Source organism: Sus scrofa, chromosome 5 (assembly GCF_054392235.1).
Source record: "Sus scrofa isolate SSC_HxYL_T2T_F1_AM1 chromosome 5, Sscrofa_HxYL_maternal_Yorkshire_Landrace_v2.0, whole genome shotgun sequence".
NCBI classification, from domain to species: Eukaryota; Metazoa; Chordata; class Mammalia; order Artiodactyla; family Suidae; genus Sus; species Sus scrofa.
In genome coordinates, this window is record NC_139387.1 from 71,377,061 (window position 1) to 71,393,020 (window position 15,960).

At 49.1% G+C, this 15,960-nt stretch overlaps 1 protein-coding gene across 3 annotated transcripts in view; it reads left to right on the forward strand.

Annotated features, from left to right (window-relative positions):
- The window catches only part of LOC146403439 (uncharacterized), a 39,574-nt gene that overhangs the window by 14,858 nt on the left and 8,756 nt on the right, over positions 1–15,960 (forward strand). Inside the window, exons 2-4 of one of the 3 annotated variants that reach the window (XR_014803917.1) lie at positions 831–1,005; positions 6,180–7,599; positions 7,773–7,904. Coding sequence is in view for 2 of the 3 variants with exons in the window: in XM_084956928.1 (XP_084813054.1) it covers positions 831–1,005; positions 6,180–6,214 (210 nt within the window). In the remaining variant the exon portion in view is untranslated. Of the gene's footprint in view, positions 1–830; positions 1,006–6,179; positions 8,617–15,960 lie in introns of those variants that run through there. The other 2 variants (XM_084956928.1, XM_084956927.1) reach the window with 2 other exon arrangements.

Below are 15,960 nucleotides of genomic sequence, written 5' to 3' on the forward strand. Positions count from 1 at the left end.
AGCATTGCCACAGCTGATCCCTGGCCTGGGAACTCCATATGCTGCAGAGTGGCCAAAAAAGAAAACAAACAAACAAACAAACAAAAAACCAGCGCCCAGGAGCCCAAAGCAGGGACACGTGATGTCAGGATCAGAACTCGATGGACGGTCCTAACCCACGTTAACCAGAAGGGAAGTGATAGACAGCTAGTAGGCACACCTCTCAATATCCACACAAGGTCGGCCCATTTCTGGAGTCTGCTGGTGGCTCAGTGGGTTAAGGATCTGATGTTGTCACTGCTGCCACTCAGGTTTGATTCCTGGCCCAGGAGTTTCTGCATGCTGCAGGTACGGCCAAAAAAAAAAAAGAAAAAAAAAAAAAGTTTAACTCATTTCTTCAGCTCCATTGTGGAAAGTTGACATCCTCCCCATGGTTTCTAAGGTGGCCACAGAGTGGCGGCTGGGGTGCCTTCTCTTGGTCAATTGGCCCTGACTTCCCGCTTCTGCCGCAGCGGCGTTCTTATCACCACGGCTTGTTTGTCAGCCTGGCAACTTTGTTCCTTTATTTCAAAATCCACCTCCTCCCGCCCCACTGTGCAGCATCCGTGTTTGTGGTGGGCTTTCCAAGTGACCTGGGGAAATGGAGGGAAATCACAGAGCCGCAGCGATGGCTGCAAACGACATTAGCCCATGTGTCCTTACAACACGAAGCTGCCTGTGGCATTTCCACAGCCCGGCTCCAGCTCCCTGTGGCTTAATTCCTCCCTCTTTCCTCACCTTCCTTTGCCCTCTCATCACCAGCCTCTTCCTCTGAGAAACAAAAACTAAATTCCTCCCACTATGTTTTGCAGGGAAATTCCACCTGCTCTCGCCCAGAGCATTCATCCTGGCTCCAGCCTTTCCTCATCCGTCCTGGGGATGGGCAGAGGCGTTCAGAGAATTCTCTACCAGTGAGGCTGGCTCCTCCCTCCCGGATCCGGTTCCTTCCCCGAAAGGAGCTGGCCCTGCTGGTCCAGCCCTGGCCAGGTGAGAAGGCCTCCTGTCTAACCCGGGCAGGTGACTCTCCATTGTGAGGACAGGTCCCCAGCTACCTCAGCTGGAGGCCCCAGGCTCTGATCCCACAGGGCTTTGTAATTCCTCCTCCCCCGTGACTCATCCACAGTGACTGGGCCACCAGGCCAGAGGACAGGAGGTTCTGTTCTGGAAAGTGCACTTGACCTTCTGGTGTCTGGCAGACTCTGTGCTCAGGTGGATACCCACCGTGATGTGCACAGTATCCCCCTGCACTGGAAATACTCGGGTCCCTCTTGTGCCTCTTAGGAATCTGTGTACCCTGTTCCCTGCTGTGGCATTGAAGGCTGGACATCAAACACCAGGGAGTTGAGATTCCCAAGCTCTGGGGAGCCTTTGCCTTCTTGAGAGGTTTATGGTATAGGAGGCTGGTGCTGGGGGTTTGGGAGGGAAACAGACACTGGCTTAAACATTTTTTGCTTTTTAGGGCCGCATGCATGGCATATGCAAGTTCCCAGGCCAGGGGTCAAATCAGAGCTATAGCCACTGGCCTACACCACAGCCACAGCAACACCGGATCCTTAACCCACTGATCGAGGCCAGGGATTGAACCTGAATCCTCATGAATCCCAGTCAGATTCGTTAACTGCTGAGCCATGACGGAAACTCCGACACAGCTTAAATCTTGACTCCATCACTTACTGTGTGGATTTGAGCAAATTACTTAACCTCTCTGAGCCTTAGTTTTTTCAGTGGTAAAAATGGGCACTATAGGAGTTCCCTGGTGGTTCGGCAGGTTAAGGATCTGGAGTTGTCACTGTGGTGGCGTGGATTTGATCCCAGGACCTTTCACACGTTGTGGGCACGGCCAAAAAAAGCGGGGGGCGTTATAGCATCTCCCTTGTGAGGGCTGCTGAGAGGACCCAGAACGGTGAGGTATGGCAGGTACTTAGCACAAGACCTACCTGTTCTAGTTTAGGTCCAGGAGCAGAGAGCCTGGGCCCTGCTCTCTATTGTGTCCAGCCTCTAAGAGGAGTGGGACCCCACTTGCTGCCTCTCTCCCATCCCTGACCCCTCAGCCTGGCATTCCTGGTAAAAGCCCCACGGGAAGCCAATGGGAAATCTGATCTTGGTTCTGGCCAAGCTCACTAATGATGATAGCGGGGGCTGTAGCCCCATGGAAGCCTTTCTATTTTGCTGACCTGAGCCCTGGGGTCCAGGGAGCTCATTCCTCCTCCACTTCCCTAGCTGATCCCCCTAAGTGACCCAGCCTTGGGCATGGCAGGGAGGCCCTTGGCAGTTCTCTGAGTTGGCAACCTGCACTCCATGGTGGGCAGCTTTTGTTTAGGTAAATGCATGTGATCACTTAGCCAGACCTTAGACTTAAAAGGAGGGAAAGAGAGAAAAAAAATTTAGCTAGTGTATTCTTTTTTTTTTTTTTTTTGGCTGCACTGGTGTTATGCAAAAGTTCCCAGGCCAGGGACTGAACCCGCACCACAGCAGTAATCCGAGCCACAGAAGTGATAATGCCGAATCCTTAACCCACTAGGCCACCAGGGAACTCCCAAGCTCAGTGTATTCTTGCAATCATTTTTCCTGATACCTTTTGGGTGCAAGGCGGTACCACATCTTGATCAGGGCTGGATCCCCATTTCCTGACTCCCACAGAGTGTGCGCTCTGACCCTCTCTGCCCCTTGGTGGATTTGACCCCAGGCGCTCTGGGTCCATGGCCAGGCCTCAGTTCCAGGAGTCAATTCACACTCACTGCTGTCGGATATGGCATCACGGGAGACTGAGCTGCTGGAATGGTGCTGACATGCTGATTTTGTGTGACTCCAATAGTTTATCTAGACAGGGGCCCAGAAAAGGAAAGTCTGGGCAGGGGCTTGGGCATCCTGGAGGTGGCTCTAGTGGCAGGACAAAACAGACAATGTCCTGCCCTCCAGGAGCCTATATTCTCCTTGGGGGAAGCAAACTGGGGTGATAGAGCTGTGAAAAGAAAGAAAGCTGGTTAGAAGTTCTCATTGTGGCTCAGTGGGTTACGAACCCAACTGGTATACATGAGGTGTGGGTTCAATCCCTGGCCTCGCTCAGTGAGTTAAGGATCCAGCGTGGCTATGAGCTGTGGTGTCATTCACAAATGTGGCTTGGATCCGGTGTCACTGTGGCTGTGACTTAGGCTGGCTGCTGCAGCTCTGATTCGACCCCTAGCCTGGGAACTTCCATATGCTGGGGGGCATGGCTGTAAAAAGAAAAAGTAAAGAAAAAAAGAAAGAAATCTGTTTAAGGGGGATAGATTACAGTGAGGAGGCCAGTGGAGTGGTCCTCATGGTAGGACTAGGGCAGGGCGGTACTTGAAAGGCAGTGAGGAAAGTGCCTATGGGTGTCTGGGGAAGAGATTTCCAGGCAGAAGAATAGGAAGGCCTGAGCCAGAGGGCAAACAGCAAGGACAGAGAGGTAGGGGGGACCAGATTGGCCAGAGAGCCTGCAAGCCCTTGTAAAGACTGGCTGTCACTCCAAGAAAGATACAAAAAAGGCGTGGGGAGAGACTGAGAGGAGAAACACATGATCTGACTTTATTTTTATTTCTTTTTTCTTTTTACCACCACACCTGTGGCATATGGAAATTCCTGGGCTAGGGATCAGATCAGAGCGGTAGCTGCCCGCCTACGCCACAGCCACAGCAACGTGGGATTTGAGCCGCGTCTGCAACCTACACCACGGCTCAGGGCAATGCTGGATCCTTAACCTGCTGAGTGAGGTCAGGGATCGAACCTGCAACCTCATGGTTCCTGGCCGGATGCATTTATTTCTGAGGCGTCAGGCTGCTCTTTGCGGTAATAAACAGCACCATGAAAAGCATTATTTTTTATTTATTTATTTTTTAAGTGTAAGCTCTTTTTTTTTTTTTTTTTTTTTTTTTTTTGTCTTTTTGCTATTTCTTGGGCCGCTCCTGTGGCATGTGGGGGTTCCCAGACTAGGGGCTGAATCAGAGCTGTAGCCACCAGCCTATGCCAGAGCCACAGCAACGCAGGATCCGAGCCGCGTCTGCAACCTACACCACAGCTCACGGCAATGCCGGATCGTTAACCCACTGAGCAAGGGCAGGGACCGAACCCGCAACCTCATGGTTCCTAGTCGGATTCGTTAACCACTGCGCCACGACGGGAACTCCTGAAAAGCATTATTTACGCCATTCCCTGGTGGACCCATGCAAGCATTCCTGTGGGATAGGAGAGGAATCACAGGGATGGATAACATCATCTCTCTCATGTCTTAAAAAAAACACAAAACCTGCCAAGTTGTTTTCCAAAGTGGTTGGAGCTGGAGTTCCAACTGTGGCTCAGCGGATTAAGAACCAGACACAGTGTCCGTGAGGATGAGGGTTCGATCCCTGGCCTCGATCAATGGGTTAAGTAAGGATCAGGCGTTGCCGTGAGCTATGGTGTGGGTCGCCGAGGCAGCTCAGATCTGGCATCGCTGTGGCTGTGGTGTAGGTAGGCAACTGTAGCTCCAATTCATCCTCTAGCCTGGGAACCTCCACATGCTGCAGGTGTGGCCATTAAGAGAGGAAAAGAAAAGAAAAGAAAAAAGAAAAGAAAAGAAAAGCCTGAGTCAGATCAGGGCACACACTCTCTCTCCTCAAACCCTGCAATGGCAGCCCACCTCCTTCAGACTAAATCCCCAAAGTCAAAGTCACTGGAAAGGCCTGGGAGAGCCTCTGGCCCTTGTTTCCTGTCTGAGTCCCTCTCAGTGACTCTCTTGCTCACCCTGTTCCAACCTCGCCAGTCTCGGCGCTGTCCCTGGGACCTGCTGGTGGCCCCCTGCTGCCTCAGACCTTAGCACTGGCTGTTATACTGAAAATAGCCTAAATGTTCTGGTTTATTTGTTTATTGTCTGTTTCCCTCAATAAAAAGCGTTTCACAGTCAGGGCCTTTGTTTTCTCGCTGCGGTATCTCGGGCACCTAGAATAGTACTTGGCACAGTGTGGGTCCTGCATAGTTGTTCATTGAATGAATCAGTGAGTGTGTGATTATAATGAGCTTTATAATCTAAATCAGGTAAAGAGCAAGTGACATGGTGAGGGGTGAGAGGCAGGGAGAAGATGGCAAGGTTCAGGGATTGAAGGGTGGGAAAATGGTTGGAATTGGAGTTTTAGAGGAAAGGAGTTTGAGAGAGAGTAGGAGATGAGAGAGTGGCTACCTGGTCTGAGTGATGAAGGGGTCTCTGCTCTCCTGCCTCATTGGCTCCTTCCACTCAGCCTCCTTTGCTGGCTTCGCCTTTTGCTTTTTGGTCTCTAAGATGAAAGCAACGTCAGGAAAAAGTCTAGCGGAGTTCCCTTTGTGGCGCAGTTAACAAATCTGACTAGGAACCATGAGGTTGCAGGTTCGATCCCTGGCCTTGCTCAGTGGGTTAAGGATCCGGCATTGCCCGTGAGCTGTGGTATAAGTTGCAGACGCGGCTTGGATCCCGTGTTGCTGTGGCTCTGGTGTAGGCCGGTGGCTGCAGCTCCGATTGGACCCCTAGCCTGGGGACCTCCATGTGCCACAGGAGCGGCCCTAGAAAAGGTAAAAAAGACCAAAAAAAAAAAAAAAAAAAAGTCTAGGGCAGTGTTCTTCAAAATGAGAGGCATAGTCATCAGTGGATCATGAAATGAAGTTAGTGCATCTATAAAAATGAAATAGAAGAGAACAGGAAATAGCAGCGCTCAATGTATGTATTGAGGGAAAGTATCGTATGATAAAGCTTTATTTCATTGAGGTCTGTGTACACGGTGCATGTATGCCTGAGTCATACCTGTCGTTGGATCCTGGACAAACAAGTTTGAAAGCCATTGGTCCCGAGAGTGGGCGAGGAGGTGGAAGAACTCAGAGGGCAGGTGCCTGGAAGGATTTCATTGTGAGTCTTGAAATCATCAACACTTTATGGGGGAAGGCTGGATAGAAGGATATGGTACCAGGGCCAAAACTCTTCAAAAGATACTCAGGGGCCTGAAGATGATTGCCATGAGCTGGTTTTTCTTCCTTGCTCCAAGGAAGAAAACTCTTCCAGCCATCCCTCAGCCCAACACTGCTGCTGGGTCTTTGCCCACCCACGATTCCAACCTGTCTCCTAGCAGCCTGCCTCCAGTGCTGGGTCATGACCCCGGGCTGGGATTCCTCATTCGTACCTCTCGCACTCTCCCTAGGTGCCCATCAGAACAGCAACACTATGTCCAGTTGAGCCATCATTAATGGAGCCCGTCTATGTGCCCACAGCAACCCCGCAAGGTATGATCACCCCTCATTTTACAGGGGAGAGCCAAGAGTTCAGAGGTTGAGCGCCTTGCCCAAGGTCTCAGCGTCAGAGACAAAATTGGAACTCAGGTCCATCTTACTCAGCAGTGCAGCCTTTGCAGAGCACGTCCCAACCTCCCTCACCAGCTGCCTGGTCCACTCTTAGACGTCCTCACAGGAGATTCAGATTTCGTGCTTCGGTACAACTACAAATCGCTTCATTCTGTGGATGTTGGGTTCCACAGTCGTAACACCAGTTCTCCATTGGGGCATCCTGTAGTTCAACTCCGTCTACCTGGAGGCAGCACCAGATCGCACAGGTTGTGGGCTCAGTCCCACAAGGCCACCCCACTCCTTCCCACGGGGGATGTCAATCTCACGTCTAGGTTGCTTCCTCTGCTCTGACTGACTGTCTATGTCCCTTGCCGTGGGCTCCATTAATTTGCTAGAGGGGCTCAGAAAACTCAGGGAACCAGTATACTCACTAGATTACCAGTTTATTATAAAGGATGTTACAAACGGCCAGATGAAGAAATACAGAGGGTGAAACTCCAAGGCAGGTGCTTCTGTCCCTGGGGACCTGGTTGTGTTCTTGCTCTACAGCTGGGCAGCTCTCCAAATCCCATCCTTTTGGGCTTTTATTGGGGCTTCATTGAGTAGACACAATTGATTACATCACCGGCGATTAAGAAGTTCTGGTCCATATGTACAATGAAATACTACTCAGCCATAAAAAAAGAACAAAGTAATGTCCTTTGTGGCAACGTGGATGGAACTAGAGATTCTCATATTAAGTGAAGTGAGACAGAAAGAGAAAGAAATATGATGTCACTTATATGTAGAATCTAAAAATGGCACAGATGATCCCATTATAAAGGCAAATATGATGTCACATATGTGGAATCTAAAAATGGCACAGATGATCCTATTTACAAAACAGAAAGAGATCACGGCCAGGGAGAGCAGACTTGGGCCTGCCAAGGGGGAAGGGGAAGGGAGAGGGATGGACGGGGAATTTGGGGTTGGTGGATACAAACTGTATCCATTTGGAATGGATAAGCAATGAGGTCCCACTGTACAGCACAGGGAACTGTGTGTGATTGGATCACTTTACTGTACAACAGAAACTGAAGTACCATTGTAAATTAACTATACTTTAATTCAAAAAAAATCATTGGCCAACGGTGATGGATTCAGCCTCAAGCTCCTTCTCCGAGGTTCAATGGGAGGGGCCAAAATTTTCCACCCTCCAGTCACGTGGCTGGTTCCCTTGGCAACCAGCCCCAACCTTAGGTGCTTTCCAAAAGTCACCTCATTAACATAATCCCAGGAGCGGTTGAAAGGAGTTGGTTAAGATAGTGACAACTTTATTGTTCTTATCACTAAGGAAATTCCGAGAGTTTAAGGAGCTCTGTGCTGGAAATGACAAAGACTAAATCCATTTCTTTCTTTTTTTTTTTTTTTGGTCTTTTTAGGGCTGCACCCGTGGCTTAAGGAGTTCCCAGGCTGGGAGTCGAGTCAGAGCTACAGATGCCGGCCTATTTCACAGCCAGCCACAGCCACACAGGATCCCAGCCACGTCTGTGACTCTCACCAGAGCTCACGGCAATGCTGGATCCTTAACCCCACTGAGCGAGGCCAGGGATTGAAACTGCACCCTCATGGTTCCTAGTTGGATTTGTTTCCACTGAGCCACGATGGGAACTCCTCCATGTACTCAACAATGGGGTTTAGGTGGCTGACAGAATCTGACCTTTACTTGACTGAAGTCACCAGGGTCAGAAGAGGTCAACATCATTCTCCCTTTGGTCCCAGTTGATCTGCTGGTTGAGTGATTCAGGCTAATCCTCCCCATCGAAGCAGGACTGGGAGTCTTTACAATGGCCTGTTATCTTTGCTCTCATTACTTCTCCCCCCTGATAACAGTCTTTCATCTCTGTGTTCTTTTGTTCCCTTAAGAGCATTAATGACTGAGACCTGTACAAGGGCAAGCACTGCAGTCAGGCTTAGACTCTCAAATGGCTCTGGCCAAAAATGGCTTCTCTTCTGTCAATAAAGCCATGCCTGGAGTTCCCATCATGGCGCAGTGGTTAACGAATCCGACTAGGAACCATGAGGTTGCGGGTTCAGTCCCTGCCCTTGCTCAGTGGGTTAACGATCCGGCATTGCCGTGAGCTGTGGTGTAGGTTGCAGGCGCGGCTCGGATCCCACCTTGCTGTGGCTGTGGTGTAGGTCGGTGGCTACAGCTCCGATTAGACCCCTAGCCTGGGAACCTCCATATGCCACGGGAGCGGCCCAAGAAATAGCAAAAAGACAAAAAATAAAAAAAATAAAGCCATGCCTGATGGAGCTCTCTGGTGGCTTAGTGCTTAAAGGACCTGGCATTGTCACGGCTATGCCTCAGGTCGCTACTGTGGTGTGGATGTGATTCCCTGGCCTGGGAGCTTCTGCATAAGGGACAAAACAAAAACAAAAACAAACAAACCAACCAAAAAACCCAAGGCTGGTTCTTTTTTTCTGGGATGCGGCACCCCCCCATCTTCTTACATAACCTGTTAAGGTAAAGTTTGGCATTGGGTGGCCCCACCTGTAAGGACTGCAGAAGATCAAGCAGAACAGCTGGATCTGAAATTCTAGCTGCACTAATAGACAGGCCTGGAAATCCATGTTCGGTACAATTCAAAATATTTCTCACTGTGTCACTGCACAGCCGGTCCTGACAAGGTGGATCTTCATGTGCTCGTTCAGGGACTCAAGAGCCTTCCTTCCTTCCTCTGTGTCCTTGCGGTTCCCACCACTTAGCTCGTGGGTAGGGAGGGAGTGGGAGGGAGGCACACCTGCTTCTGGGACAGGCTGCCAGGAGACTGGCTGGGCTGCTGTTCCAGCAACAACTGTGGCCTTCAGGAAGGGAGCAGGACTTTGACCGCCCGCAGGTGGTCTTTGCCATGGCTATTGTGGGGGGTGATGAGGATCTGAGCCCCATGGAAGAGAAAGAGGGTCTCTCAGTGGGTGGTGCTGGGCCCAGGAAAGAGTTGAAGGATACAGCAGAAATTATCACGACCTTGTGCATCAACTAAACTTTGATAAAACTTTAGGAGTTCCTGGAGTTCCCGTCGTGGTGCAGTGGTTAACGAATCTGACTAGGAACCATGAGGTTAGATCTCTGGCCTTGCTCAGTGGGTTAAGGATCCAGCGTTGCCATGAGCTGTGGTGTAGGTTGCAGACGCAGCTCGGATCCCATGTTGCTGTGGCTCTGGCGTAGGCAGGCGACTGCAGCTCCGATTAGACACCTAGCCTGGGAGTGGCCCCAGAAGAGGCAAAAAGACAAGGGAAAGAAAAAAACAAAAAACAACTTTAGGAGTTCCTGCTGTGGTTCAGTGGTAATGAACCCGACTAGGATTTGGGTTTGATCCCTGGCCCTGCTCAGTGGGTTAAGGATCTGGCGTTGCTGTGAGCTGTGGTGTAAGTCGCAGACATGGCTCAGATTCAACCCCTAGCCTGGAGACTTCCATATGCCACAAGTTCGGCCCTAAAAAGCAAAAAAAAAAAAAAAAAGACCCAATTCATGCGTTAGGTTTGCTGAGGGAAGAATGCGCAAAGCCCAGTTGATAAAGCAAAGGAGATTTATTAAAGCATCAGAGGGGCATGGACTGAGCTCAAGATGGCGCCAGCTCTGACTGAGCAGGTGCTAAGCTTATAAAGCATCTGTGGCGGGAATCTGTGGCTGGAGTTCTTGGCCGAAACCAAGAAGGAGGAGGAGGGGAAGGTCAAGGGAGTAGGTGGTCGAGTCCCAAGACAGAGGGCAGTGAATCCTTGTAGGTGGTTAATCTATGCTCCACATTCCAAAAAAGGTGTAGCTCTGGGGCTGGGCTGTGTCTGCAGGTGAAGAGTCACATGGGGGGGGGGGGGTCTGTCTCCATCCTCCTGGGAACCTATCAACACGGAGAATAATTTTTTAAAAAAGAAAAGTTGATTGGAAGGAGACCTGAGGGGAGTAGGGCCTGCATTTGGGGTGGAGAGTTATGTAAATTTGGGTAGAGAGAGTGAGACCAGATTAGAGAGGCCTTGAATGTGTCCTTCTGCTTTGTTCTGGGTTCCCGGAGTTAACTCTTATGCAGATGGTCTCTGACTGGGTTCCACCTGCTAAGCCCTGGGATTCGGGGTGAATCTCTCAGTATCCCAGGGCCTGGAGAAAGGGAATGAGCTGTATTTCTTTATTGAGGTGGGGGTGAGGATGGGAAATATTTACAAGCCCAAGGTCAGCAAGACCAAGTTGATGTGTTTCAGAGAAGGCCCCTGGCCTTTTCTGTAGGGCAGATTCTAAGGCAGGACCTTAGAATCCTTCGTGAAGCGCCCACAGGCTGCTTGGGGCCGGCCAACCTGGCTTTCGGGACTGGACCGTTGCTGGGAACAACCCAGGATGTGGCTGCTCCCGGTTAAGTTGTGGGAAGCTGAGCTTAGGGCAGCTCCTCCCACTCAGATCGGGAATCCCGGAGCCGGCCTCTGCCTGGTGTCCACCCTGATCCTGGCAGAGCTGAGGCCTTGAGGATTTTGTAATCTTCGGGGAGATGCCATTCCAACATTCTTATGTTACAGTCACGGTAGCCTCGTGAGACAGTTAGAGCCCCGGGATTCAAAATAACCACTCCATCTAGTGTGTTTACTATGTGGCAGGCACCTTATATTTGCATCTAGTAGATGAGCAGGGCCTGGGCCTTGCGGCATCCCAGCGACTGTCTTTTAACGGCCCTGTTCCTAAATTGAGCTCCGTGGGGCAGTTCTTCCTGGGTCAGGGGTGCTGTGCGGCAGTCCCAACACATCCTGGATTGTTTATTTATTTGTTTGTTTGTTTGATTACTGGCTGGCCAGGGGCATGCAGGAGTTCCTGGGCCAGGGATGGAACCCACACCACAGCAGCGACCTGAGCCACAGCAGAGACTACACTGGATCCTTAACCCACTGAGCCACAGAAAAACTCCTTTCCTGATGACTTTAGGGTAAAGTCTACAGTGACTTGGGGTTGCAAAATCATCTTTATTCCAGAATGACAAGGTTCAGTCACATTTAATAGCCACAGCTTCCAATTACAGTCCAAGCTGGGACCGATTTTCCGGCAGTGTGAGGGGCGGGCCCCTGGGGAAGGGGCGAGGCCAGCGGGTCCTTTCCTGCAGAGTCACCTCTGCTCACAGAAGAGCTTTTTCTGAGCTCCCAGTTGGTGCAGGTTTAGGAATCTCACACCAATGATCAGAGGCATGGAATGTGGTACTCCCAGAATCGGCCTCTCCACAGCCCTTGGAGGTGCCAGCGGAGCAGAGACATGACCCGGCCTCAGTCTGTTCCAGCTCTGCAGGGCCCCTCTTCTGAGCTTCTAGGCCCCGGTAACCCCACCTCTCCTCTGTGCCCCCAGCCCTGGGGCCAGCACTGTTTCCCAGGGTTATTATTTCTGAATTCCCTCCTCCTTTTTTTTTCTTTCAGTCCTCTGAGACTTGTTTAACCAATTCCCTATATTAAATTCTCTCTGATGAATGACCTGTTTTGGATTCTGTCTTTTTTTTAGGGCCCCTCCCATGGCATGTGGATGTTTCCAGGCTAGATTTCGAATGGGATCTACAGCTGCAGGCCTAAGCACAGCCACGCTAAATCCGGGCTGCGTCTGTGACCTGTACCACAACTCATGGCAATGCCAGATCCTTAACCCACTGAGGGAGGCCAGAGATTGAACCCACATCCTCATGGATGCTAGTGGGGTTCATTACAGCTGAGCCACGACGGCAACTCCAGGATTCTGTCCTCTTGACCAGACCATGATTACATATTGGTTATTTAACAATTTCCAACACACCACGATTTTTTTCCTCTTAGCAACTTTGGATTCCATTTTTTTAACTCAGTGAATTTTGTTACATTTATAGTTGTACAACCATCATCGCAACCTAATTTTGCAACGTTTCCATTCCAAACCCACAGTTTATCCCTCTCCCCTCCCCCAAACTGTCTCCTTTGGTAACGGTAAGTTTTTTAGTCTGCAAGTGTTTCTTCTCTGCAAATAAGTTCATTATATCCTTTTTTTTTTCAGATTTCACACATAGGTGATAGCATATGATATTTGTGTCTCATTTTCTAACTTCACTTTGTATAGTAATTTCTAGGTCTATCCATGTTGCTGCAAATGCTATTGTTTCATTCCTTTTTATGGCTCAGTAATATTCCGCTGCACATATGTACCACACCTTCTTTATCCACTCCTCTGTTGATTTAGGACATTTAGGTTGCTTCCATGTCTTGGCTATTGTACATAGGCAACTAAAAAGGGGTCTAAATTATGCTAAATATAACAGCCAGTTATTTATGAAGGAAATGATGAAATATTTGCTTATGTCATCCAGGGCTTGATAAAATACTACTCTCCCTGGGAAAGAGGTTAATACTTACCTGAAGTGCTATGCTATGACCTTCCTTTTCTGCATTTGCTTTAAACCAACAGATGCCCAATATGTCATTCATGCACCAAACTGCAAACTGAATAAGAGCTGACCCCAAATTTCAAAACAGCTTAAGCCTGGAGTTGCTGCTGTGGTGCAAGAGTCCACAGTTTAGTCTCTGACTGCAGTGGCTCAGGCTTTGAGAAGGCTTGGGTTCCATCTCTGGCCTGAGGCAGTGGGTTAAAGATCCAGTGTTGCTGCAGCTGTGGCTCGGATTCAGTCCCTGTCCTGGGAACTTCCATATGCCTTGGGTGTGGCCATAAAAAAATAAATTAAAAACTAAGAAAAAAACAGCTTAGGCCCCCTACCTCCTTACTGTTGTGACCCATAGGTCAGCAGTGTTATCTGTAGGGTTGGTTATAGAGTCAAATGACAATTGAAACTGTTAAAAGCAGAGGTGTTTTTTTTTTTTTAGCAAGTTGTTTCCTGACCTGCTGTTCTGTAAGGCAGGCTCAAGAATTTCTGTTAGTCACCAGTTTCTGTTAACCCTGTTTCATTTTCCAGAGTGTCATGAAGTGGGACTCCTACAGTAGGTAGTGTTTTCAGAAGAGTTTCTTTCACTTGGTCATAGACATTTAAGTTTCCTCCAGGTCTATTTGCAGCTTGGTAGCTCATTTGTTTTTCTTTCTTTCTTTTTGTCTTTTTAGGGCCGAACACTCGTCATGTAGAGGTTCTTAGGCTAGTGGGTCTAATCAGAGCTGTAGCTGCAGGCCTACACCACAGCCACAGCAACTCGGGATCCGAGCTGCATCTGAGACCTACAGCATAGCTCACGGCAATGGATCCTTAACCCACTGAGCGAGGTCAGGGATCGAACCTTCATTCTAGTCAGATTCATTTCTGCTGCACCACAATGGGAACTCCTCATTTCTTTTTAATAGTTTTAATTCTTTCTTCCTTTCTGTTTTGGCCATACCTACGACATGTGTAATCCGGGCCAGGGACTCAAACCCAAGCCACAGCAGTGACAATGCTGGATCCTTAACCAGCTGAGCCACCAGGGAAGTCTGTGATACTTTTAATTTTCTTTCTTTCTTCTTCTTCTTCTCTTTTTTTTTTTTTTTTTTTTTTTTGCTTCTTGCTTTTTAGAGTTGCATCTGCGGCATAGGGAGGTCCAACCAGGGGTACAGCTGCCAGCCTACGCCACAGCCTACGCCACAGCAACATCAGATCCGAGTGGCATCTGCAACCTACAGCCACAGCTCACAGAAACCCTGGATCTTTAACCCACTGAGTAAAGCCAGGGATCGAACCTGCAACCTCATGGTTCCTAGTCGGATTTGTTTCTGCTGCACCATGACAGGAACTCCTAATTTTCTTTTTCTTTCTGTCTGTCTGTCTGTCCTTTTTTTTTTTTATTTTTAGGGTCGATCCTGCATATGTAAGTTTCCAGAGTAGGGGTCAAATTGGAGCTATAGCTGCCAGCCTACTCCAAAGCCACAGCAATGTTGGATCCAAGCCACATCTGCGACCTATACCACAGCTCACGGCAATGCACTGAGTGAGGCCAGGGATCAAACTCACATCCTCATGGATCTTAGTCGGTTTTGTTAACCATTGAGCCATGAAGGAACTCCTACGTTTAATTTTCAAAGCTACCCTCTGAGAGGTTTAATCAGCTCCAATTTACACTTGAAGAGACAAAGGCCCAGGCCATGCTAGTTGAATGCCAGGGGCAGGGCTTTTGAATGTAGATCTGTTTCACTGTCTCTGTTCTGGGGGGAACCAGAATTTGGCACCTCAAAATGTCTCTTTGGCATGTTAATTATTTTAAGCAGATTATTTTCTAAGGAACAGAGGATCTGAAAGCAACTCTGCAAACCAAGAAGTTACCCTTTTGTAAGAAACATCTTCATTTGTAAGGGAAATATCCACTTGCAGGAGTGTCTTTCTTTTATTCTTTTAAAAAAAAATCTTTTTAGGGCTGCACCCACAGCATACGGAGGCGCCTGGGCTAGGAGTCCAACTGGGGCTGTAGCTGCCAGCCTACGCCACAGCCACAGCTACTTGGGATCCGAGCCACATCTGCAAGCTATACCACAGGTCATGGTATCCTCAGATCCTTAACCCACTGATTGAGGCTGGGGATCGAACCTGCGTCCTCATGGATACTAGTCAGATTCGTTTCTGCTGAGCCACGATGGGAACACCTAGAAGTGTCTTTCTCCTTGTACCAGGAAGAGAATGACCAGATCTCTAGAAACTCTTATCAATGGAGGTGTTGGCTTGAATGTGCCTCACAGCCTTACCTTGTTTGCTCTGTTTTTCCTGGTTACCTCCCCTAACTGGCTCCCCCCACCCTCAATATTCTCTTTTGTCTTCAGCTGGAAATGGGTTTTTTTGTTTTTGTTTTTGTTTTAAATCTTTTTAGGGCCACACCCGCGGCATATGGAGGTTCCCAGGCTAGGGGTCGAATTGGAGCCATAGCCGCCGGCCTACGCCAGAGCCACAGCAACGCAGGATTCAAGACGCGTCTGCAACCTACACCACAGCTCATGGCAACGTTGGATCCTTAACTCACTGAGCGAGGCCAAGGATCGAACCTGCGTCCTCCTGGATGCTAGGGGGGTTTGTTAACCTCTGAGTCACGATGGGAACTCCTGGAAATGGTCTTTAAGGTGAGGATTACCCAGGTTTCCTGGGTCTCTCCCAAGGAGAAATTTTTGTTTGATTTTCTCCTCTTAATCCGTTTTGCATCGATTAAATTCTTGTACCAGCCAGAGGGACTGGAGGGTAGAGGAAAATATCTCAACTTCCCACCAGCCCCTCCCCCATGGCCATGGCACTTCTTGGGTCCACTCTGCGGTCCTGGGCAAGCCCACACCTCTTTTCTTTGCCCCATGATGTCCCCATGTGTTTAGAATCTAGAATAATCCATGTGTCTGTCAACTGAAAAAAAAAAAAAAAAAAAAAAAAGCACAACCTAAACATTGAGAATTTTGTTTTATTTGGTGGATTTTCTGAGGACTTAAGCCCAGAAGACAGCCTCTCAAATTGAAACTGATTGCACTAAGGGCCTGAACCCAGCCTAAACCCAGACTGGCCCTACTCCATGCCTGTCAAAACTGATCTGAGGCACTGTTCTGAGAGGTAAGGGAGGAGCCCGCATATAGGGGCGTTTTTGCAAAAAAAATGCCCCAGGAAGTTGGAACATCAAAAGATTACTGTTAATTAAAGAAAACCAGGAGTTCCCATTGTGGTGCAGCAAAAA